General features: G+C 47.5%; 1 protein-coding gene across 1 annotated transcript; it reads left to right on the forward strand.

Annotated features, from left to right (window-relative positions):
* Positions 1 to 1,402: 1,402 nt before the first annotated feature.
* Positions 1,403 to 17,932, forward strand: LOC144946926 (uncharacterized). The gene is made up of 10 exons (XM_078875995.1): positions 1,403 to 1,472; positions 4,253 to 4,410; positions 4,703 to 4,862; positions 6,868 to 6,985; positions 7,167 to 7,354; positions 9,178 to 9,314; positions 10,932 to 11,085; positions 15,952 to 16,078; positions 16,943 to 17,027; positions 17,816 to 17,932. Exons 1-10 carry the CDS (start codon positions 1,403 to 1,405, stop codon positions 17,930 to 17,932), a joined length of 1,314 nt encoding a protein of 437 aa, XP_078732121.1.
* Positions 17,933 to 26,991: the final 9,059 nt, after the last annotated feature.

Raw genomic sequence — 26,991 nt, forward strand, 5'->3', positions numbered from 1 at the left:
GTGGTGAAACGCTGTTCCCCTCGATCTCGTCCACTGGCACGCTAGCAGCTGCTCGGGCTGCGAGATTTTGTAATGAGATCCGGAGGAGCTCAAGGAGTGGAAGTGTGGGGGGGTTAAAAAACAAACCGAGCTCGTTGTTGAACTGCCGCAGCCCACATCCTGGTAGGCGTGCGCGGTTCACAATTATAAAAGAGAATGGGTTAAAGCATTTTACTTTCGGTATGTATAGCGGTCACCGGACACGAGAAGGTAAGAGCTCATTTTGTGGTAAGCACGACGCACGCTTTTGTTCCAGGCACTGCACGAAACGTTGCCTGCAATTATTATTTTTAATTTGTATTCTTCTTATGGAAGTGTTATTGATGAATGTGTTGAGTTAATTTTGTGTACGTGTGGGAGTGCGTTTGCGTTTAATGTGACTTTGGCTTTTATCGGGTGATTCTGTTGGGAAGGAGGTGTGTATTGTTGTGCGCTGTGTGCGTGTGAGAATTCAGGAACTTGGAAAGTTGAGGGTTAATTTTCTTTGATGTAAATGAAAATGCACCCAACTGACATTTCTGTAGGTCACATTGAATACAGCAGCAGCAGCAGCAGCACAGCTTTTTGTAACGCCAGTGAATAAAAAAAAAAATTAATTGCCAAAACTTAAAATAAAAAAACACAACACACAGCAGCAGTGCGTAAGCACGATGTTACTCGCCGCCGACGATGTCAGCCGTGCCTGGGATCCAACTCGTGCCGCCGGGCTATGAGCGGTGATTGCTGCGTGGTGTTTGGTGTTGCTTGTCACATTTGCCCATCCAAAGTTGAATTCCTGAACACATTGTGTTGCCGCCATTTGGGAGCACCTATTGTCTATTTTATATTCCTAATCACAAGATGCGGCGTCTCTATGGGGTTTGTTTTACGGACGTGATATTATTCCACGTGCTCAAATGTTACCGCCCTTTCTCAGCCTTTAACCCAGACAGTACAAATGCATTATGTAAAAAAATTACCATAGTGTAGGTTAACTCACATGTTTAAACCGCTTTTCTGTAATAACGATGACTCACTAATATCACTGCCCCCGTGAACTTCATTCGTGGATTCCACACCCATGCCGTAGGGCACGCTGCACATGGCAGTCGTCCCGTCCGGATTGTGTTTACCCATCACCGGATTGTGTTCACCCATCACCGCACTGTTCGACTCTGCCAGGCACTCCCGCCGCCTCTCTGCCCAGCGGTGCGAGCACATCGAGTGTGCAGGCAGTGCATCTGCGCCGGGCGTCCAGGAAGCCAGAGGAGGAGCCCCCCGGGGTGTCGGATTACCGACGTGGATGACTAACAAGTGGAGATTCAGGTTTTGCGCTTCACTGGATTCCTGCTGTGTGTGTGTGTGTACGTGATAGAGGAACGCGATGGCCCCGCGCTGGATATCGCTGCTTCTGCTGCTGCTGAACCTTGCGGCGTTGGGAACGTACGCTGATGGTAGGCGTGTGTGGTGCGTGTGGATCGAGAACGCGTGAACCGTTTGTGAATCTGGGCGGCAGGGTGGCGATGATTGTGCCTCGAAGCAAGAGGAGGCGTCCTGGGTCGGGTTGCCAACTCCGGCGACGTTCTGTGTGCAGTTTCTATGTTCTTGCCCATATTCTGCGTAGGTTTCATCCGGATTCAACAGTTTCCACCCATAGGTATTTATTATTATAATATAAATACGTACACGAAAAATAAGAGGTTTTAGCCCTTCTGGTAATAAATCAGGCGTTAATATGTTCAAACACCTAAATATAAACCTTTTGCAAGGAATAAAGTCTGCATTAACCACGCGTAGCTGTGATGAATATGCAAACAAACATGCTCTTAAAACACTGGTCGACAATTTTTTAGACGTCTGCTTCAGAGATGAAATGTGCTGTTTATCGTGGATTTTGATGTGCTGAATTCAAATATGACAATTAAAACAACTGATTGGCTACTGTTCCGCAGATATTTACGTTTTTACATTTTACGTCTATGTAAATGTGTAGATATAGTTTTACTCATAAATTGTAAACCGATGTCTTTTCACGTGTTTATGGTTGCTTTACACAGTAACATGTCACATGTCCTGTTCATGTAACACTTAAAATCAGCAAAACGGTTCTATAAATAATATGTATTATGAAACAAAAGGCAAACAACTATTATGTATATATAAGTAAATGTCAGCAGCATGGGCTACGCCCATTTCAAACCTTTATTAATAGGTTGCCTTTAGAAGCTAACCCCCTTTTCCTGATGACGACCGCTTGTGTTGCGATCAAAACGTCGTAGTTTTTTGTTATTTTCTTTGAACCTATCTACGTGACTTTACCGAAAGACCCAAAGAATATGAATCCCTGCAGTCACGAAAGCTTTAAGTCAAGATCCTTTTGACGGTCACGGAACATGGAAACCCTAACATCACCTGCCAGGAGATTCCACTGCTGTAGTCTGGAGCCCATCAGCTCTGCCTTGCTCTTGGGCAGTTCCAAATCCCTGACAAGTTCTTTCAGGTCACCTTGTGTTAGGAGGTGTGCTTCAGAGAAGGAGGATGGGAGAAATCTGGGTCATGTGACCTTAATGGTTGAGGACCAGAAGTTTCATCCCCTTCCTCGTCTGACTCAAGTGAGAATTATTAATGCAAACTTGATTCCTTTCAAAAAGGTATCTATTTGGCGTTTGAACATCTTAACACCTGTTTTTATGGCATAAAAGGGTTAAAGCCTATTCTTATTTTTCACACTTTGATACTGGCAAACATTTTCCCCATGGTTATCATACTACGCATGTATGTAGTTGAACTTCTTTCGCACCGTACGTAGCCAACCGTGCTAATCGGAGGTGCGGGGGAAGATCAACAAACTAAACACAAAAAGTAGATGTGACTGGTGTTGCGATTCATGATTACAGTTTACTTTGGGTTAGATCGTGTTAGGTATGACGTCAGTTACTTAACGATAACCTCTCTACCACCAGACAGCACCAATCAAATCAGGTTGTCACGTGGGTCAATATGCCAATTTATGTTTTTCCCCCCAGCAAAACCGGAATGTTGAAACCCAAGAAAAACTTAGACATTTTTATAGTGAAGGGTTATAGTTCGGCTTTACTGGCAAAATACGTATAAATTATTATTGATACTTAAAAAATACCAGCATGTGAGACAATGAGAAGACAGATTTCTCCTCTTGTATGAGATCACCGTGTGCCTCGTGGTTTTGTCTGTCATTCACGCGTTCATACTCAGGCCAGGCTGATGCGTCGGCGAATATTGATTCTTGACCCAAACGATGCACATCGTCCCATCATGCGCGGTGAAAAAGAAGTCCAACATGCATGCTCCAAGAATCTCCCCTTAGTTTTAATGCAAATTGCATGCGAATGGTATTGTGATGTTGGCACGTAGGCTTTCGCGACCAATATTATTCATAATAAAGCTTGTTGGGTTAGATCGCGTGAGTATAAATGTGTCGTATAACCCATCACCACCCGACACGGCCAACCAGTGACAAACCTTACTGGTTTGCTGTGTCGGTTGGTGTCGGTATTGTGAACATTAGGTCAATAATAAATATAATAACCGATACGGTGCAGGGAGACGGAGGATGGAGAGAGAACGAGACAAACGAAACGGGACAACGAATTGAGTGAGGATGAGTGGCAGACGAACATGCAGCACAGACGAGAGAGGGTGCACAAAACAGAGTGCGGGATGAGACAAAACGACCGGGCACACGAAGGTGCCGGCGTGACATTACACGAGCAGCAGGCTCACGGCCAGGGCTGTGGTTCACCTTTGGGCCCAGGTGAATTTGAAGTTTATTTTAGTCTTAAATTGGGTGAGCGGAGAACTCGCACAATAACAAAGTACAATCATGCAAAGATTCTAATTTGGAGCAAAAAACCCCCCACGATTCCCGCTCACGGCCGCTACCGGTGACGATTATCTGAATCGGTCCTGGGCCTCCCCTAGGTCGACTCAGCCTCAAATGAGTACCTGGCGCAATGTGTAAACATGGCCACTGGGGGAGACAAAGGGGGCCGAGCGTGGTGCAGGCCACCCACCCCCTCGTGTGCCAGTGCCGGCCTTCAATAGGGGCTCGCTAACAGCACTTGCCCCTACAGTTTGTTAGAGGCTTTACGGGTGGGTGCGGGGGGGGGGGTCTTTTCGTATTTTTGTTGTGTTGGTGTGCACATAAAAAAAGGTGAGATTGTAATTTTATTTTATTGTGTGTCCGTCGTTCCAGTTTCTCTGTCGCGAGAGCCAAGAACGCGAGCCCAAACAATGCCGATCTTCTACAAGTTCACGGTCACGGAGAACGGGAATGTTGGGCAAAGCGAATTGGTCTGCCCGTGTTTTTCATTCCTGGGATTTCAGGATGGAATCAACAAAATTGATTCTAATGTAAGTGGCAGCGGTGGTGGTCGCGGTGGTGGTCGCGGTGGTGGTGGCGGTGGCAGTGATGATAACACTATGTATTACTTTAGTATAAATACATGTTCATTTTGATTCATATGTTTTTTTCTTCTGATTTTATGTGAACGAAAAGACAAATATCACTCTCCTGCTCACATGACAGGCACGCTATATATAAGCTGTGTAATTAAAACGGGACTTATGTGATCATAAATGCATGCACTTGTTGTGTTAAAGGCTAGCAATGCCCGTGGCCATGTTATGTTTTATTTTGTTGCAGACTCATCTACCTTTCTGCCATGACTTTGACCCTAGCAGAAACCTGACCCTCAACGTGCTCTGCAAGGATGCGGTGGAATGTTTCAACATCTATTATGAAGACTACGACTATCAGGCTTCCAGTGTGCTGTGGAATGAGACGCTCGAAATCAGGGTCAAAGGTTCATATTATCCAATTCCGAAAGACGCACTGAAAGCTCTTTTTAAACGGGTCTTGACACGTTTTTTTCAAGAGGGGGGGGGGGGGTGATTATATTGGCGCTGTGTCTGTGATCTCATTTTTGTAATTTCCAGGTAATCTTTTAGCATTGGGATATTTCGCTAATGCTGGTTACTACTATTTAATTTTACGAGGTAAGGCCCCACTGAGCTATAGAGCTCTTTTTTCAGACTACACCTGGCCAACACAAATGATTGCTCAACGAACGAAGTGGGCTCATCATCACGCGGACACACATTTATCTGACGCGATGAGGCCACGACCGAGGGTGAAATGACCGCGGTTCAATCCTTCGGTGGTCAACGCTGTGGTCCGACCTTTTCCGCATTGGTTTGTGTCCTGTTACCACGTGACGTTATCGCTGAAGTGCAACAACAACAACAACAAAGCCACAACTTCTTACGTGTAATAATCAGCAGCAGCAGCAGGAAGCGTTGTGCTTTCCACTGCTGGATGAAAGCCTCCCCCAAATGTCGTTTCCATCACTCGCGGTTTCCGCGATGCCAGAATATATTTCAATCCTGCACGTGAATTGATTTCATCATTCAATCTCCTCTGTAGTCTTCGTAGATAGGCCACGTTCCCTGCTATGGCTGTCATTCCATCACCGATCTCACCAAATGGGCACCATCCCTCTTGGACATCCGAATATGTATTTATACTGTAGGGGAGGGTAAGAATGTTAAAACAACAAACAGTACAAACCACACGATAGGAGTGCAGAGTACAAGAAATTTAAACAAACCACCCAAACACGTACAAAGACAACACTGAACCACCCGCACCCTACCAGGCAAAGCCCACTGAGGTATGAACTTATTTCGCAAGAGCAACCTGGCCACAAATGATAGCTCAACAAAGTGGCTTATCATTTGGACATTTAAAACAGCAAAATAATCAAAAGGCATTTCCAAATGTGGAGGGAAAAACCAGAGGACCGGGATAAAAAAATCCACTTGACCACGGGGAGAACACGCAAACTCCAAATATGCAGCAGGCGTCCGGGTCGGGATCGAACCCCCGACCTCCTGCGTACCAGGCGAGGAAGATGACATCTGACCACCGTGGCGCCCCTTGTAGTATTAGTTTCCTTTATTTCACCCGACATTTAACCACGAGATAAAATGTAGATAGAAGAGTGGGAGGCATGAAACAACATCGCCTGTTTTGCAAAGGCGATCTGGGTTACATGAAGTTGTTTTGAATCAACATAATAATTAAAACATTCTCAATATAACAAATCTAGACAATGCACAATGATCTTGTATACATTTGAAAAAGGCTAAATAAAGAAGGAGATTGCACTTTAAAATTAGAAGTATGTAAGAAATGCACATAAAATAATTTCTGGAAAGATATAACCATGGATGGAGCAGTAGATTATCTCACCGTGCGAGGAATCCTGTCGCCCGAGTTCGATTCCCGACCACCCCTAACATTAATGACAAGGGGTGTCTCAACAATCCTAGGCCCCCCACCAACCTGCACCGACCAGCGTGATGCCACGGTGGCTAGGAGATGTTAACTCCCTCGTCTGGTATGCAGGAGGCCGTGGGTTCGATCTCTAACATGCTGCTGTATATTTGGAGTTTGCGTCTCTCTCTCCCCGTGGTCGCGTAGATTTTTCTGCAGGTCCTTCGGTTTTTCCCTCCACATTTAGAATCAACATCACCACGCGTTTAGTGTTTGGCTGCTATAAATATACACGTGTTGATAAACCACTTCGTTAAGCCTTCATTTGTGATAGCCAAACACTCTTTAGTAAAATATGGTCAAACAGTCCATCGTAACCAACACAGCACAGGGAGGCCTTTATCCATCAGTGGCTTGACAAAATGTCTGTAAGTGTTCAAATGTTATTAGATACACGGATACAAGCATGACCGAGGTCTTAAAACACAGTGACGTGTACAACGCATTGCCCCCCCCCCACCCCTCCAATATAGGGGAAGAGAATACAAATGTTGTTGGCTTCGACTGCAAGTACACCAGGAAGAGTGTCAACTGCTCGTGGGAGCGTGGCCACCTGGCCCCGGTCGACACCGTCTACAGGATGTTCTATCAGTGAGCACAGCGGACGCGGCAAACCATCGCTTCGACGCGCGAACGCTCCGAGGCTTGCGCACCAAACATTGTGGGTCGCCAGGAGTGGAGGGAACGCAGGAGCTGCGAGACGCGAGGCTTGACGGTAATTTTAAGAGTTGTGTTTGTTTGTCGCTTTTGCTGTCGTCTCGCTGGCCTGCAGCTACAAAGACATCGCGGTGCAAGAGTGCCCGGCCTATGTTGTCAAGTCCGGCATGAGAGTCGGCTGTCACTTGACCCCCGACGAAAGGGCGCGCTCGATGGAGCACCACTTCTACGTGAACGGCACGAGCAGCAGCAGCAGCGTCGCCATCAGACCATTCTACCTCAAGGCGTTCCCCGCCTCGCTGTGTACGTGCGGTAGTGACCACGGAGATTTGTGATCATTTCTTTATTTGAGGCGTTAGGCACCACTCACGGAACAAAAAGGCCACTGGGTGGCTAAGTGAGGGTAGGTGTGTGTGTGTGTGAACCATGCCTGTCAACCCCTTGTCAGTGCCCTACCTTATTACAGACCAACTCAGACCTTATTGGTCACCCCGTGGCCTTATAAATCTCAGCGTTCATCCTACAAAGTCCCATCACAATCGAGAAACATAAACAGACAAAACACATTCTTTGTGCGCGTATTGAAACGGCTGTTCGCCGTGTGGACGTGAAAACTCAATGTCCCTTGACAAGAATTCGGGATAAACCGCGTGGGTTGGCAGCTGTGGTGATCGCTGAACCCACGATGTCCTTTAAAAACACAAAGATTTATGGCAGCAGCGATCGTTTTTTGTTATTGTAGATCTACGCTGTGACCGCTGACTACGTAAAACCGCTGCTCACCATCTTGCATCCACACCCCTCCCGTTCTCCACCACTCGCTATTTATACCCCCCCCCCATAACCAACCCTCCACAGTCTACAGAGACCCCCACGCCTTCCCAATCACCCACCCGTTCCAGCCAAACAATCGCGGTCGCCCATTGCGATGCCACACAGCCGCACCTCTCCCTCCATGGCCCACTGTGGACACGCAACTGGCGCGGCGGCGTTCCACCTCCTCGGCAGGGGCGACGGGGCCGAGCAGAGCCCCGCGAGGCCGAAGACACCGGCGGTGCGCGGGGCGAGGTGGCGCCCTCGTGCCCCCCTCTCCTCCCCCTGCTGTGAGCGCCCGTCACGGGCACCGGACCCACCAATGATTGAGCCCCCAGCTGCTGCCCGCTCGGTCCGTTTCCAGGACACGTTGGCTGCGGCACCTTCGCGTTCAGCCAGCGTCACCCCCCCCCCCCTCCATATGGAGGGGGCATCCGGGGCAACCCTCCCCCCCCCTCCCACCCACCTGCCCCCCACGTTCCGCCCTTTGCGATGGCACCGAGGGCTGAATGAGCACCCAACGTCCCTCCACTGCCTCCTGTCCACAATTAATCTCATCGCTTCTTCCGATATTTCCGTTCTTTCCATCTGGTGAAACTAAATAGAATTGGCTCAAGAAGGATGGTGGAGTATGACCCCCTCCCACGCCCTCCCCGTTGTGTTCGTGTATTCGTGTTGCTCACCGTGCGGCGTCTCGTTTATTCACCGTGACGCCGAACGCAGGAGCGCAGCAGCGCTCACTGCTACCAGTGGCAAATGCGGATGTACTGGCATTGCGATCTGTAGCGTATTGGCATTGCGATCTGTAGCGTATGCAGACGACGGCCAGCCGAAGCGCTGTAAATAAGATGAACCATCTGTGCGGACCACTCCCCGGGGCACACACACGCGCGCGAAACAAAGAGCCCCGTATTGAACTTGCCGTTTGGGGAAAGCGCTGTGAAGCGAGAACTGACGACGGCCGACACGTAGTATGGGGGGGGGGGGGGGCTCCGTGCTCAGCTGCATCTGGCTGCCCAGTGCTGATGATTATTCACAGCACCAAATATTTGTTTAAGGCTGAGTGGACCTAGGGGAGGCCCAGCACCGACTCGGATATTCGTCACCGATGTTGGCTGTGAGTTGCTGGATTGCAGGCTTCGCCCATCGCGCTCGGTGGTGGTGGTGGTGATGATTAAACGGAATTTGAAATTGACAGAATCACGCGAACGAGTCCCAGACAAATGTTAAACAGACGACGATGCCCAATTCTATTCACAACAAAGACAGACCGTCTGGCGTGCGTAATTAATCGTCCGCATTTGTCTTTTCAGGTTTCACAGAAACCCCCACCAACCTCCACGCCGCGAGCAACGATAGCACGAGCATCAGCATCACCTGGACGAGCGACTGCCCCAAAAAATGCCTGTCGTGGGTTTCCATCGCGGACAACGTCAGCGGCAAGACAGAGGTACGGGCGGCAGTGGGGGAACGACAGCTCGGCTACGAGGCACGGAGACATCGGGCAGAGCGTCGGCTGACTGTCCACCGGCCCCTGTGTTTAAGGAAGACGCAACGACCCAGGAACAAGCGGTCGTTTTGTAGTTTACAGTGGAACCTCGGTATACGACCACTTTGGAATAAGTCGAATTTGGTATACGTCGTGTTTTTATGAGAGATAAAACATGTCTTGGGATACGACGTCTTGCTTGGGATACGACGCGCTTGCTAGAACTTGTGTGGGTCGGGATGAGTCGCGTACAGGACCCGCGTGTGCCCCGTTCACGACTGAGACAAAGCGAGAGGGGCGGGGTGGCGTGGGGGAGAGGGGCGGGGGACGTGGGGGAGAGAGGCGGGGACGAGGGGGAGAGGGGCGGGGGGCGGTGGGGGAGAGGGGGAGAGGGGCGGGGTGGCGTGGCGTGGGGGAGAGGGGCGGGGGGCGGTGGGGGCTGCCCCCATGGAGGGTGAAGCCCCGGGTCGAGGCGCGCGCGACGTGCGGGGTTGAGGCACGCCACGTGACCAGCGCAGCTGGCAGCAGCGCGGTCACGTGGCTTCTGTATGCATTTTAGTAATTAGTGTCTAAATTATTTTATACAACCCCATTAATGTATAATATGCCACGTAAAATATAATTTCTTTTCCTCTGGAACGGATTATTTCCTTTCCCTTTATTTCTTATGGGAAAAATTCGTTTGGTATACGTCATTTTCGGTATAAGTCCTACCTTCTGGAACGAATTAACGATGTATACCGAGGTACCACTGTACTTTAAACTCAGAGTCCACATGAACTGTTGTGATTAGAACACAATACCCAATTCTACTTTTGCAATCCTGGCTTCTGGCGATGGTGACGATGGCCAGTTTACCACGGAAGCTTTCGCGACCAATATCATCCGTAACAGAGTCAGATTTGGCACGGTACATAAAATACAGGATTTAATATCTGGTACGAAAGATGTATTACCGAAGCTATCAACAGAAGGTGTGTACAGGATTAACTACACGTGTGGTAAATGTTATGTTGGGCAAACAGGACGAATGATCAGCACGAGACTAAAAGAACATCAGAGAAATATTAAATTCTCCCAAATGCAACTGTCAGCAGTAGCACAGCGTGCGTGCGAACAAGGACACTCAATTTATTTTGATAATGTTGAAGTTCTGTGCAAAACTAGCCATAAATAAAAACACATAAATATTAAAACACACATGCTTAACTTGCATGGTAAAGTAATCGTATTTTTTCACTTGCTATACAGACAGATAATACGACAAATAGCTAACCTTAAACACCCAGTCGTTCGTCAACGTTGAAGGCGGTATAGTACTATAGTAATAGAGCAAGTGCAGAATCACCGAACCAGAATTCATAGCTTGAAAGAATTTGTCGCAGGGCCCTTGAAAGTGCGGGGCCCATCGCATATGTAGCTACTTCTGCTACGAGGATAACCCGGCACTGCATGTGCTGTACCTGGTACAGAAATATGATTTAGACGCGGCTGAAAATGCAAGCACTGCCGAAAAAAACCCGCACAAGTCGAAAGCGACAACCGCGCGCGTCGTGTTGTTTTGCGTTGCGTGAGCAGACACGGGAGGTGAAACACGGCGCCGATGCGCTGATCGATCTGCCGATCGATCTGCCGTTCAACGCGAAGCGGAATCTCTCCATCAAGGTGCGCACGCAGGTCCTCGACGAAGATGGCTGCCGGCAGAGCGCGTGGAGTGAATCTCTCACCCTGGGTAAGCGCAGTGAATGAAAGGAACGCACGCGGACGGGAAGGAACAGGCCAAGGCACCTCCCTCCCCCACTACGCATCACGAGAGAGATTTTCGCCTGGTTGTGCTGCACTGCGGGTTGTTCAGCACGATGTCTGACGTTTCGGCTCCATGTCCCGGGAGCTTATTCAGCACGTGGAGCTTAACGTCGGACATCGCGACGAGCAACACGTGGCAGAATCCAGGGGACACATCACAGAGCTGCGCCGCATTTTGCCTTTGTTTTTGCTGTTCGCAAACACAAAGACACACTGGAGACAAGACAAAGGCAAACATGTCCCGTGTAGCCTCAACAGACTGTAGGGGCAAGTGCTAATAGCGAGTAGCACCTTTCAAGGCCGGCACGGCACACGAGGGGGTGGGTGGCCAGCACCACGCCCGACCGCCTTCGTCTCCCCAGTGGCGATGTTTACTACACACCGCACCAGGTACTCATTTGAGGCCGAGTCGACCTAGGGGAGGCCCAGCAGCGGTTCAGATAACCCTCACCGGTGTTGGCCGTGAGCGGGAATCGAACCCGGGTCGCCGGGTTTACACCCAGACTCAATCAATAAACTGCGTTCTTGTGTTCTTTGGGTTTTTCGGTGAAGTCACGTAGATAGGTTAAAAAAGAATAACAAAATAATAACAATAAAACTACAATTTTTGTGTTATTTTCTTTTGTTATATAATAAAATAATAACAAAAAACTAAAATTTTTGTCTTCTTAGTTCTTTCGGTAAAGTCACGTAGAAGGGAAGTAATAAAATAATACAAATAAAACATAACAAAATAATTCTCACGACGTTTCGGCCACAACGCAAGCAGCCGTCTTCAGGTGGAGAACAGGTCTGTCGAGAAGGCAGAAGACTCTGCCTTCTGAAGACTCTGCCTTCTCGACAGACCTGTTCTCCACCTGAAGACGGCTGCTTGCGTTGTGGCCGAAACGTCGTGAGAATTATTTTGTTATGTTTCATTTGTATTATTTTATTACTTCCCTTCTACGTGACTTTACCGAAAGAACCAAGAAGATGAATCCCTGCAGTCACGAAAGCTTTAAATCGAAATACAATTTTTGTGTTATTTTCTTTTGTTATATAAAAACAAAATAATAACAACAAACTGCTATTGTTTTGTTATTTTCTTTGAACCTATCTACGTGACTTTACCGAAAGACCCAAGTGATATGAATTCCTGCAGTCACGAAAGCTTTAAGTGGAGATGTTTCGTTCTGTGTTTAGTTGTCCTTCGGCGCACCCCTGATTAGCGCGGATTGCCTTTGCACAGTGCGTGAAGAAGTTCAACACACCCAGACATCCATTCAACGGCAAAGAATCCCAATGCGCAAGGTGTGAGCATGCACAGTCTTGATTTAAAGACACTCCGTGTACGCAGTGCTGTATGCAGCGTATACAATGGCGGGAGTGAAAATAGTATACAAACAGGTCACGGTGGTGATGCATATGCAATATAGCTATGCCAGTAATGCATAGCAAAGTTCACTAACCCAACTATATGTATGCCATGCAAGTGCGATGTTTATAACCCTACATATTATCTAAAAGAAGAAGATAAAAGTTAAAGGTGCAGCTGCTTAACGTCTCACTCACGTCACTGCTGCCAGAAGGGGCCCTCCTATTAGACGGAGCTCTGGAGAGTTCCTAAATAGGGAAACTTGGCCTTCTCTTTCACACATCCCCGCCTCTCACAGTTTCACACACAGCACAATCGCCAGTGGCGTTATACGCTTCCAGGAATCAGACCCCAGACCGCCGGTTCCCTGGCAAAGCTGTTGGCGAGCGATGACGCACGAGGGCTTCGCGTGGCCACTGAGCCTCCTCCTCCTCGTCGCCCTCTATCTCCTCAGCAGCCTTTGAGATCAGCTCGCGGACGGACACGCGCATCACGAATCGTAATCGGTGCGTGGGAATTTACCTTTGGGTCACCGAGCGATAAAGCGCCGCGTCACTGGCTCAGAATGTACACACAGACAAAGATCCCCCGTGTGGCCTCGACAGACTGTAGGGGCAAGTGCCGGAACGGTGCACGAGGGGGTGGGTGGCCAGCACCAAGCCCGACCCCCTTTGTCTCCCTAGTGGCGATGTTTACGCATCGGGCCAGGTACTCATTTGAGGCTGAGTCGACCTAGGGGAGGCCCAGGACCGATTTATATAATCGTCACCGGCGTTGGCCGCGAGCGGGAATCGAACTTGGGCCACAAGGTTTGTAGCGCAGCGCTAACCGCTGCACCACCGCTCTCTACCACACACGCACGCACGAACCGAGCGGTGACCGATATTCTCTCTGACTCACCGACTGACTCAGTTACTCAATCATCTACTGACAGGTGCCACAAACACGCACGCACACTCTCGGCGTGGTCTCATAACAACTTGCAGTCGCTGCGTCCGTTTGATGACAATGACGATGATGATGATGACGCTCATCATGAGAGAACGGTGGCTGAGAGAATGCAGCTGCGACGCGGCGCGTGGCCTCCAACGGGAGCGATTCATCCAACAGTGGATAGGGGATGGCTGAATCTGACGACGACGAGAGTGACGAATGAGCAATGAATACTTTGAACAAATGGTTCGTAAATGACAGAGACGATGTTCACGGAGGCACTCAGGTTAACACGAATCGTCGTCCCGGTGTCAATCAACTGTCGAATGAAGGAATCCTTATCAGCTGTCAGTAATTGTGGCCATACTTCACCATGCCGGCCAGTGCAGCTGGGTTTGGGGCTGGCAACACCGGCTCTGTCATCGCTCACCACTGATCTCATCCGTGGCCGCACCATGCAAACCGCGCCGCCCATTAAACGTGAAAAGGGATTTCAACGAAATTTCCATTTGGCCGTTTAAAGAAAAACACGACCCACTTGCAAAACGGGGTCTTTTCGTCGAAATGTACTAAACCACACGGTCACGTAATGCGAAACATCTAGATGTAGGGACACAGAGCTTGGGCAAGAGTTGGTTCCGCTGCTGCTGCCACCATTCAGTCTTGTCTCTGCGGTCTCCGACACGGCTCGCGAATCTCCGGAAACCGTGGGCGCTGCATATCCCTCACTTTGTTGTTGCTGCTGCTGTCGCCTTCACTCGAGTGCACAAACGCTTGCGATATTTCCACTGAGAGGATTTCAAGTTTTAATTCCCGCCCGCCGCCTGCCCCCGCCGAGTCTAACTGCATGCCAATACAGGTCGCCATACGTCGATGGTGATTACCTGTGATAAGATAACAGGTAGGTAACGCGATATCGAAACGTGTATTGGTTTAGCCATGTTTGTTTGTTGTAGTACAGAGTTAGACTGATGGCCTTAATCTAAGTTGTCTTGTGTTGTTGTTGGTTGTTTGATTTGCATCCCACTGGGATTTTTGCGCACAGTGTTGGTGTACGGTGCTTTTTTTAGCAATATTTTGCTGTCTTTTCTTGGATTTTCTGTTTGCGCATAGTCACTTTAAGATGTTTTCTTGTTCATGTTTTTTGTTTGTTGCGGTTGCACCCGATTCAAGAGCCGAATGGCTCACAGGGCTACACCTAATAAATTAACTTGAACTTGAAATTGCTTGCACCCAAGAAACGGCAGGATGTACATGCATAATGTATGTTGATTCCCATATGAATAACCCAACCGATAATGTATATCCATCGTAATGTCTGTGCCTACATTAACCCCCCTCTCCCCCCCCCCCATCTGGCCTTCGCACCTGATTGGTTGTCGCCTGATGATGCTGGTTGTAATTACTGGCGAAACGTCGTACCCGAATTGTAAATATTGTGGGGTTACTCTCCAACACACTGGTGTGCTGTACTAGTAACGAATTGGCACGCTTTGTTCACGTGACAAACCTTACGAATTGGCTGTGTCGGGTGGTGGCGGGTTTAACGACACATTCATATTTTCACGATCTAACCCAAACGCCTCTATTCAGGGCGGTTACAAGTTCAACAAACAATTGTTGGGAGTCTCCACCGCCAGCAACAAAGATGACGTCACCCACGACGTGGGGTTTCGCCTTGGGGGAGCCCGAGAGCAAGGTGACCAAGCAGGGCCAACCAGGCAAATCAGGAATGGAGCCTCTGCCGTTAATATCAATGCAACGTCTTCTTGGTTCTTTCGGTAAAGTCACGTAGAAGGGAAATAATAAAATAATAATAATAAAACATAATAAAATAATTCTCACGACGTTTCGGCTACAACGCAAGCAGCCGTCCTCAGGTCAAGAACAGGTCTGTCGGGAAGACAGCGTCTGAATGAAACACCCCAGGCTTGGAGCGTATATTTAAGCTGGCTTGGAGGGGGAAGGTGTTTCATTCAGACGCTGTCTTCCCGACAGACCTGTTCTTCACCTCAGGACGGCTGCTTGCGTTGTGGCCGAAACGTCGTGAGAATTATTTAATTATGTGTTATTTTTATTATTTTATTATTTCCCTTCTACGTGACTTTACCGAAAGAACCAAGAAGATGAATCCCTGCAGTCACGAAAGCTTTAAATCGAAATCAATGCAACGGTTGCATTTAAGTTTGTTTCTGTGCGAGCACGTGCCCGTTCATGTGGCTTTATATGTAGACACGGCCGCTGCAGGCCAGTGGGTGTTTTGCGATTGCTTCCGGTGTTAAGGTGCACAGTTTCACGTTCCGAGTTCCAAGTCTAATTTTGTTTAACAGCGTGAGAACTCAAGAGACGGGCGTGGTCACAATAAAAACAAAGTATAACAACGAAGCAAACATACATCAGAGAGCGCGTTAAACGGCTCAAGACCTGTGTTACCCCGGAGTGTTAACCTAACAAGGCGCCGTCACCTGAGCTTTTGCACGTGTCCATCGTGGAATGTGATTGCAGAACCCCGTGACCTGATGCCAGCGACTGGCCAGGAAGCAGATGCATGGGTCACGTGGCTGGCTCTGTTTATGGGACTAATGCTGCTGCTGCTGGGACTGGTGATACTGATCCTTGTTGTTGGGAGAAGGTGATTATTTGAAAAGCAACACAATTATTTTTTGGCAGGCATGTGTACCGAGGCATCGATTCCTTGATTAATATCAATCCTTAAGCTCTATGATACATGCACTAATACTGGTAGGAACGAAGTGAACCAGCCTACAATAGATTATATCGTCCGTCCGTCCGATTAGGTGTAGCAACATCGCCCCCTACTGCAAACACTTGGCAGGACCCTACAAAAACCTTTACACTCAGTGACACTTTCCTGGCTAAACAAGTGTCATAATACATGATGTTTATATTCTTTGGTTATTCGTTCCTACCAGCCCACCGCGCAGGGACCTGTTAATGTAATTCATCTAAACGCCATATAGGAGGTGCTGGAATAGGGCCTCCCTCCATCCCTTTTGGTCATGGGAGAGAGCCATGGTCAGGAATCAAACTCGGGTCCCTGAGTTCATAGTGTAGTGTGGTATGGTGCTTAACCACCACGCCACCATGCACCCACCTACCTCTAATTGTTATCAGCAGTAAACAAAAACAGAATAGTTTCCATTCACGCACATGTGGAGCGATGCCTATCTTGATATTTACGACCCTTGTGAAAATTACATGTTTCTATAACAATGTGTGAGTTACCAGCCCCCGACCGGGAGTTGAACGCACGTATTTCCTTCTGCGTGTCAAGGATCTAAGCAACGTGACAGCCAGCAGTGTGAAGCGCTGCTTGGAGAATATGTGCCCACCAAATATATTTTGCTTGATTTTTAAACATTGGGACATCGTCCTTGTGAAACATGCTCCCACATCTGATCAGCAATTTTAATCCTTGTGTTGTGTATTGAAAAGGCCAATGTTTTTTTCTCTGTTTTATCCAAACTTTCCTCAGGTGTAAGTCTGTGTTGTGGCCAAAAGTATCAGATCCGTCCGTAATATTCGAAGAACTTTACACAAAACACCAAGGAAACTTTGAGGTAATGAAAATACAATTCAATTCACATTGTGACACATCTATACTCTGTCATTGCCTTTGTAAGCTTCAAGTTGTGGTGAGGTGGCTAGGTGGTTGAGAGGTCAGAGGGCTGAGCTGACACAACTGAGAACCTGGGTTTGAATCCAGGCAGCCTGCTGTGATTAAGCCTGTTTCTCAGGTGTAGAGAGTTGTTGGTCGCGGCCTGCTCGCCAATAACCGCACAAACAACATTTATCACATTCAATTTGAGTCTGCACTTAATTTGGATAAATCCCAGCGTCAGTATTTAAATTATTGATTTAGCATGTGCCCCGGTGCAAACCGGAGCCGCCACAGTGGAGAGATGTTAACTACCTCGCCCGGTGTACAGGAGGTCGTGGTTCGTTCCCGACCCTGACGTCTATATATTTAGAGTTTGCATGTTCTTGGATTTTTATCCGGGTCCTCCGGTTTTCCCCTCCACATTTCGCATCAACATCACGCGTTTAGAGTATTTGGCTGCAATACATTTCCACACGATGATAAGCCACTTGGTTGAGATATCATTTGTGATGGCCAGGCCGCTTATGAATAAGAGCTGCGTAACTCAGTGAGTCTTACCTGGTAAAATAAAAACACGAGAAAAATGTGTCGAAAAAAAAAGGAAATCAAATGGGGCCCCGCTGTTCACTTTCCTCGAAACTCTGGGCAGCTTGCAGCCGGTGCAGATGCACCACGTGTGCGTCTGACACCAACGTCGCTGTTGCCACTCGTGTGCCGCTTGCACGCTGTTGGGATTGTGCCGTTTAGAGATGGGCTGGAGCCCCCGTGGTATCGAGCAAAGAGGTGGACTTCACCCAGGACATAAAGTTCAGCCCGGTGGAGCCCGAGAGTGAGGTGACCAAGCTGGGACAACCAGGCCAATGATGGAGCCTCTGCCTTCACACCAACGCAATGGTTGCATTTGAGTCCTCCTCCTGTGTGTGTGTGTGCGCGTTGTACACGCACGGACACAGTGGGCATGTGTATCCGTGCAAGTGGTATTCATGTCGTGGCAGCTACTGGAGCCAATAGGCCGTTTGTGATTGTGACTACTCACACTGAATGACGTACAGATTCAGGTTCCGAGTTCACGTTTATTTTGTGTGACCAGCTGAGAAAGCCAAGAGATGGAGGAGCGTAGTCCTCATTTGCAAATAAGTGACCTGGGTTGCCAAAATGGTAAAAGCTGAAACCCGGAATATGACAATGAAGGAAATATATAATTCGCAGAGAAGTAATCTATCAATATCGATTCTTAGCATCGCGAATACATCCGTAGAATTGTGCGTGTTTGAACGGAGGATTGTGATTGGTTGTACGCTCCAGCCACACGTGGTGCGCTACCATTCATTACGTCACAAAACTAATCGATTCTTAAGCGTAATCGTGACTGAATCGTGGCAGTTCATTGCATCGACAGGGGGAGGATTGTTCTCCACCCAAGGTTGCTATGCAGGTCTGTGTGTTGGACTTCTTTGGCACCGTACGTCGCCAACCGCGCTTATCTTAGGTGCGGGGGAAGGACAACAAACTAAACGCAAAACGCAGTTCGAAAGAAATTAGTTTTCAATAAAGATGATTTAAAAATGCATCGTTCCGATGGCTTCCCAATATCAGAAGGAAGAGCGTTCCAGACGGCCGCAGAAGCGCATCTGAAAGCGCCACGCGATGATGCTGCTGACCGTCTTTGTCCGATGGCTGAGCCAAAAGGCGTCTGCCGAGAGGATGAGCGGAGTTGGCGTGATGGTGGTTCATGCCCCTTGACGAGATCAGCAAGTTATATTCTTAGGTTTTTTCGGTAAAGTCACGTAGGTAAAACAATTTAAATTAATAAAAGTAAAATTAAAATAAAATACAATAATATAAAATATAGAAAGAGATCAGCAAGGTATTGTGTGCTTCACTAGCGGCGAGGACTTTGTGACGACCGCCACTTTATATATCAACGTATTCGTTCGGCTTTGTCAACACACACACAACATTCCTGCAGCCCCCTTGGAATGCATTAACCCAGGGATTGCTATAAAGTCGCACGTCTTAAAATTATAGTCCTTTGCATTATAAATGTTATTTTATAATGCGAGTTTGTCTCTTGACATGCTATCATTGGTACGTGTATTTTTTTCTTAACAAATGTAAGTAATGCGTATTGAAATTATATTAACATTTGCATATTATGTTTTTCCTGAATGCAAGCATATACACTGTATGTATATCTATGTAACACAACGTAATTCCTCATATCATTGCCTGACGATGTGCTTCATTATAACGCTTGAATGTCTATAATGAAGGTATGAAGGTTATTAAAGAAATAGGTTTAAACAGTTTGACCTCGGTTGATAAAATGACGAAGGCAAAGATCCCTCGTGTAGCCTCTAACAAACTGTTCGTGCTCGCGTGCGGCGATTCTCCCACGACGCGAAGGGTTTCGGGAGCGAGAGTTCGTGCAGCTTTTGCAATTCCTTCCACCGTTGCCCGGAACATTGCCATTGGATGATGAATTATATACCTTTACGTGCAGCCTATAAACACATTGCTGCGGAGGGAGCTGGTAGGAACGTTGGGTTGCTCGGTCAATGGCCAGGGTCAACGGCGGCGTGGTGTATTCCGCAAATATGGCCGACTGTGAGGGCGGACACAAGCCGGCGTGAGTAGGTTAAAGGTTGAGTTTTATAAGGGCACCACGGGGTGACCAGCCCCTCCCCACCCAGCCCCACCTCTCCCACCCCCCACCCAGCCCCACCCTCCCCACCCAGCCCCTCCCCACCCAGCCCCTCCCCACCCTCCCCTCTCCACCCAGCCTCACCCCTCCCATTTTTGGATGCGACGGACGGACGGACACAATAATCCCTTGTGGGCTGGTGTAACCAGGAGGTTCCTACCAGTATGAATTGCTTTTCTTAAATGCACGCGTGCGTAATTATAGCCATGTCATCGTCACTTGCCATTTGCCGATAGAGCCGTTGCACCCGTGTGTATTTATTTACGGGAACACACGCGCGTTCAGTTATCAATGATGCCATTCAAAAAAATGTGCTAGTCTACAATCATGAAAACGCAGTACACGCCCACGTATACTGCTGCAGCAAAGTTGCTGATAGTGTTTGCATCAAGTGGGATGATTGGTTTTTGCATGCTGTGCTCACATTGCGAAGATTCTAGTCGCAATTTCGTGGTCAACTTCACCAGAAGCGTTGCGTTAGCAACTTCCGAAAACATGTTTTATTACAAAAGGGCTTCCAATCACATTCTTTGTCCTTGAAGCGGACGAAATGTCACGTTGAGAACAATCATGTTTCTCGCTTCTAATGAGATATTATCAGTCTATATTTTGTTTCGTAATGTAAACGTCTGAAATGGGGCAGACATTGCAGAGTGGTTAGCGCCCGTGCGATGAGCCTTGAGACCACAGTCCATTCCCGGACATGACTGGCTGTTGATGCTAGTGGCTATTGGTATCTGAACTGGTCCTGTGACCTCCCCTTAAACAACCACCACAGAGCAGTGTGGTGAAGTATGGTCAAAACACCCCCATGGCCGATAGTGTGTGTTGGGGGGGGGGGGGGGGGAGATTCTTAATCCTGCAGTGGATTAATAAATGGTTTACAAATCATGAGTAACGCTTAAAACTCATTAATAGTATACTAAGTGCAAAACGGAAGTGTATTCTTGTCAATATAAGCATATGGGTAGCAGTTATCTATGATGTTAGCTGTTGAACCCACGCACAGAGAACTGTGACATTCAAAATAGATAATATAATATCAAAAATGAAAAAGGCATATATATACACAATAGCTCTGAGTCAGTGATTGGAATTTCCACATTCCTATGATGGGGGCAATCAGCACATCAAACATATTGGTGCCCATATAGTTGTACTAATTATATTGACAATGGAGGAATGATGGGCTGAGTCACATCTGCCGATTGGAAGTCAAATTCCCTGGCCACAGTTGTGATACATTTACGGGCAATTTGTACACATGGGATAATAAAACTATTAATTTCAACTGTGGTATCGTTGAACTAATATGTGCTTACATATCTAAATACGACTCTTTATTTATCCCGGAGGAATCTGATGAGCTATTAAGCTCTTTTGCACAGATGTTCAGTGGGGGCGGGTCAGCAAGTCACAACAAGAATACATGAAGAATGCAAGACGAAGATAGAGAACAGTTAAGCGGGTTACTCATGTAAATATAAAGAATATATGAATAAACTATGGAAGTACAAATTGCACTCCTACATACATTGCTGCAGTTTTGGCAAGACCAAAGGCAAACTTTGGCAAGGTAGCAAAACAATCCCAAGACCACACCAGAGACAAACCCCTCGTGCGAAGGGGGAAGTGATTGTTATTCTATACAGGTGGAACTGATGGGACAGGTGGAACAGATGGGACAGGTGGAACTGATGGGACAAGTGGAACAGATGGCAACAGATTAAACAGGTGGAGCCCACATTTTCTGTACCACCTTTTCTGTACCACTAACCCTAGCCTCCACAGTGCTGGATGCCAGGCGTGCGCCAACACCGCCTGGCACGAGACCATGGTGCACGGTGCTCGGGCCACCGTATTCACGGACTCAAAACCCAGACCAGATGTTCCACTTGTGGGTACCACTTCAGTGGCTGCCAATTTATTTACCCGGACGGCAACGGCGAATTATGCGATATCCATTTGAATTGAGTGGAGTTATCAAGCAATTCAAATCGATCTTCCTCGAATAAAATTTCGTAAAAAGCATGTTTTAACTGATGACAATCGTAAGGTAACTTATCACACGTTTAACGGTGGCATTAAAAACAAAACACCAAACTTTATTTATTTATTGTGGAGACATTTTATTTGTTAAGCCAAACAACAAACGCGCCTTGCAATATCACACATCGAGGGCCCGAGTCGTCTGTGTAAATGCCACTTTCCCACGATGGGGGGTTTCCCTAGAGGACAATAAATCCTGGACGAAGGTGCCCAGGATTTGAACGCACACGCTGGTCAGATCCAAAGCCGGCGAAAATATCTGACCACGGAGAACAACCGACGGCTGACGCGTGCGCTTTTACTCGAACGGGTCAAACATTTGTGGCTGAATGGAGGTCGGGAGAGGTTGGGGGAATAAATTCCCGAAAAAAAGTGACCTCGTTGATTAAACCGGGAAAAATGTGCAGCGAAGGGGAGCATGCCCAGAAGGTCTAAAGTATACAAAGTCTGATAATTATAGCTCGTCGTGCTCGTAACGCTGCGCCTTGGGCACAGAGATCTGCAAGCCATCATGCACGAACTGTATTGATTTATTACATTATATTTTGCATATTGCGGACCTGGTTAAAATTGCGCTTAATTGTGTTTATATAAATTCACGTCCTCTTGAGTTTGAATTAAACAGCTGCGCGAGTTGAACATCAGCAGAAACTTTTGGTCCTGGGTAAAAGTATGAAAGCCTTGTTTGCTCTCCAATAGCAACACGTTTCAAGTTTTTGCTCATTTTTCATTTCCATTGTTTTAAAATCCTTCCAACGTTTACTTTGTCCATCGTGTTGCGTTATTTTTTAATCAGCAGCTTTTTAACAAGACCGTCGTGATTGTTGTAGGACAGTGCGACATCGCATATCCGACCACCACATGTCCGGCGTGACCAATTAACCACCCACCCTCTCTCACTCTCACTGGCATTTTTCTATAGGCGGTCACACATCTTACCGTATTTTAATATATAAACAAAAACTATTCTACACATTCATCAATAACACTGTGTGCGGCCTTGAAAAAATTGTATCATATAATAGTTGACGTTTCGGACAATGAACCTTCTTAACAGCACATAGTATGGCCTTGCGTGTGCAGCACCACGGCCAACGCATTGGTTACTTTTTCAGCATCGCAATGCAATTCCTGACATTTAAAAAGTGCGCTCACTTGTAAAGCACAGGGAATAATCTTCCAATTGCACGGCAGTTTGCGCTCCATCTTAGACCGGCATCCTATTTGTGTGTTACTTGACGAAATCGATGTACACATATCTCACCTTTTCACAGATCCGCCAAAGCCTCAATCCCCAGCTCATGATTGGATACCGATGTATGATTGGATGTTTTCGATCATGAGTAAAGTGACTCATGATTATAAGATTACGTTCATAAGGCGCCTTTTACTCGGGTCTCAAGGCGCTGTAATATCACAACAATAATATCAGAGGGCAAGGGGCGGAAAAACTAGAATAATAGAGAGAAGCTAACTCAGAGAAACGAAAGCAAGAGGGAATGTGCGTGTGAGTTGGGGTTTAAACACAACCGCTGTCTCCGAATCACGAACAGCACTGAGCAAAGCACAATAGAGGGCACAGTCACCCCATGGTAGAGTTCAGAGGTCATACTATTTATTTATACTGGTGGAATCCGATGGGTTATAAATATATTTTTCACAGATGTCCAGTAAGGGGCGAGTGAGAACGTTACAACAACAAACAGTACAAAGACACGATCGGAGTGTAAAGTATATGAAAGATAAGCAAATCACAAAAAAAATAAAAAAAAATATTTTAGTTCATTTTTAAAAAAATAAACTATTTATATTTTACCGGGTTAAGGGCCACTGATCTCTTAGCTTATTTTTTAGAAGCGACCTGGCCACAAATGATAGCTCGAATAGGCCGCTTATCGTGTAAACATATATAGCAGCCAAATAATCAAAATAAATAAAACGCACGTTGCAAAATGTGGAGGGAAAAACCGGAGGAGCCGGAGAAAAAAAATTCCACGCGACCACGGGGTGTGCATGCAAACTCCAAATATACAGCAGGCGTCGGGGTCGGGATGGAACCCCCAGTCCTCTTGCATGCCAGGCGAGGAAGATAACATCACGCTCCTTGCATGAATGGGATGTCTACAATCTTGGTAAAGCAACAGTTTCTATAAGAGCACATTACATAGATATTGCGCTCAGTTCTTGTGTCACTGATATCGTGGTCACTGTGCCCCGTGAACTTTACTGCTTGATTCCTCCACCCGTGTTGAGGATTCAGTCTCAGCCAGACAACGGCTGTGTCGTCTCATCCACCACGAGATTGTTTAACCACCACCATCACCACTACACTGCAGGTCACGACAACAGACTCATCAACTCACTCACTCGCCCACTCACTCGCTCGCCCGCCCAATCAATCACCCACTCCCCAACCCACTGATTCACAAACTCACCCACGCACTCACCCACCCACTCACCACACACTGCATTGACCAAAACACGTTTACTTCTTCCCTCGCACTGCGAGTCTTTATAATTCTTCCCGTAGTCTCTTTTTGCCCCCAAGCTCTCAACATTAATAACATTGCTCAATGGAAGAAACGCGCTAAACTCATCTTAATGTTACAACTTGAACAGCGCTGTTTGTTGCTGCCCGCTCGACGTGTTGGGCCTTTGGGCTCTGGGCGCCCAGTAATTGTGTTTAACAACAACTAAAAACAAACAACAACTTCCCATGTTTGCATCACCAACGGTTTGGCAAAATTGCCAGACTAATGCATGTAATGCCATTTTGTTCAACTGTGAATCTGTGCCATTAACTTGTCTTACCCTTCCACCCCGGCCATCACCGTTGCACTTTCCCATCCAACAAAGTTGATGAGAGCGAGGTGCACCTACAGCCGCATATTCACAGTTCTTCGTTGGGTATCCGGCTCGCATTTCCTCGTGCTGAAGAGGGGCGCAGAACGCCGGACATCGCGCCAAACACACGCACCCGTGCATGGACCAGCGTGGTGAAGTGTGCTCAAAGAAGCACCAATAGGACCGACATGGCGTGTGCAGGCCTTCATCCAGCAGTAGACTGAAAAATTACTGAAAATTATGTTATTGAAAAAAAAAGTATACATATGTGAAGAAGTTAGGTGGTGGTCGACTAATTTGCAGAATGCATAACAGACACAAGCACCACGTTTCACAACATCTGAAGTTCCGTCGATTTGCTGTTGTTCTCCTAAGGTGATTAAACCCAGCCTCATGGTCTAGTAACAATATATCTTTTTTTAAATTTCACAACTGTGGGAGAAGACAAACACGGGTTTTCAGCAGCAACAACGACTACCTGTGTGACACCATCCCCCAGTGTTGGTGTCACGTGCACATGCTCACTCTTATATATCGAGATATTTTACATGGCGCCTTCTTCTAAGGCGCTTTACAGCAATTATGTTTATACCATTTTTTGTTAACATCAGATGACAGTGGTTCAGATAAAGAGTGGGACTGTTACTCAGAGTTCTGGTGGCAGGAGAACATGCGGGAGAGGTTCAGGGTGAGATTGAGGCCCTGGTCGCTTGCTAGGGGTCGAGGCAATTGGTTTGTAAACTTGCGTGAAATAATTCTAGATTTGAAGCTTTCGTGACTGCAAGGATTCATACTCTTAGTTCTTTCGGTAAAGTCACGTAGGTAAATTTTTTTTTAAATTAATTGTGTGAAATAGCAGTCGTGTCGTGGGATACCTTTTTGCCGGTGAAAAAGTATGAAAAATAAAAATAGTTTTTTAGTATGTTTTTCTTCTTTTAACCTATCTACGTGACTTTACCGAAAGACCCAAACAATATGAATCAGAGTCAGCTGACGGGCGCGCGTTGTGTTGGAAGTGAAAAACGTGGAGCGAACAGAGAGACCCGGGACACGCGACGCATACGGGCGCTTGAATTTGATGTTTGGCACAACGATGTTTTGCCGGCCAGTGGCAATGTCTGGCAAGGCGACTGCCTCGGTACTGAAGTCACAAGGTCCACTGAGGGGCGCCCGCACACAGCACACGTGCCCCTGAGTGATTGCGATTCAGCCCGTGTGGATTGGCCGCGTTAGAGGCACACCCCCCCCACCCACTTGCACCCCCGTCCCTCTTCCGATTGTGCGTTCGTGTTGAGCCGTCGCGGTGTCTAACGCTTCGAGGCGGTTGGTGAATAAACTGCCGGGGGTAGTGACGGCGAAACGTCGGGCATCGTGCGGAACAACAACGTTGGGGCGGCCCGACCCGAAAACACCCACGTGGGTGGGATTGCAATGGGGAAGGGGGGGGTGTGATTTTAATTGTGTAGCGTCTGCAATATAACAAAACAGCTGTAGAGAGTAAATAAGTCATCACTCTTACAAGGCAGACCTGCGAAATAAACAATGCATCGTGTTACTTCTTTTTGTATTACTGTTGTGGCCAATATGTAATTCGTGGTATTTGACGAATACTGCAACCACCCCATTAGCGTTTAATGGGGAACTGTAGATGCCATGCAGACAGACGCGTAACACAGCAGGATCTCATTGTTGAATAACATTACATCACATTCAGTGGAATTTCCCCCAGACCTCTACCAGACGCGTGTCTGACAGTACAGTGGCAGCATTCTCTGACCAGAGCAATTGCTGCGTTCAATAGTTCAGACTTGTTGCACAGGTTGTGTCTGAGCGATGGTCACTCGGCATGCAAACTCGAACACGACGTCTCATTGCCCGGTCTCTGAAAAGTTCCCAATTGATACCTCCTCTCGTCTCATCGAGTTAACCGATTGAATATTGCATTGGGAAACCCAACAAAGTATATGCGGGCACGAGAAAGAAAACAAAATCAAGACGCCAACATGGGTTGGGGCTGCTCGGAATGATTCAGCCTTTGCTTCGTGATGTCTGGTGGGAGCTCATCGCTAAAACAATAACTGTGGCAACACCCACCCTCCAACGCAGCGCCCTCCGACAATAGACGAGTGAGAACACCCACCCCTTGCAGGAGGCGGTGTGGCGGCCCTCACACTGATGTCGTCTTATCGGCGAAAGTGTCCCCCCCCCCATCTGGAATTGAGTGAAGAACGCTGCTCCAGCGCCAGCTTCTAGGATTGCTCTAAGAGCAACGCCCCAAGCGAGGCTCCCTTTGCCAGGAGGCCATGACCATTCCCGTCGCCTCTTC

Source organism: Lampetra fluviatilis, chromosome 43 (genome assembly GCF_964198595.1).
Source record: "Lampetra fluviatilis chromosome 43, kcLamFluv1.1, whole genome shotgun sequence".
In the NCBI taxonomy this organism is placed as follows: Eukaryota; Metazoa; Chordata; class Hyperoartia; order Petromyzontiformes; family Petromyzontidae; genus Lampetra; species Lampetra fluviatilis.

Bases quoted from the DNA above. Each gene is read 5' to 3' on its own strand.
- LOC144946926 (XM_078875995.1), top strand. From the start codon at position 1,403: ATGGCCCCGCGCTGGATATCGCTGCTTCTGCTGCTGCTGAACCTTGCG. The intron at 4,411-4,702 runs GTAAGTGGCAGC...ATTTTGTTGCAG, and splicing joins TCAACAAAATTGATTCTAAT to ACTCATCTACCTTTCTGCCA. The intron at 4,863-6,867 runs GTTCATATTATC...CCTCCAATATAG, and splicing joins GCTCGAAATCAGGGTCAAAG to GGGAAGAGAATACAAATGTT.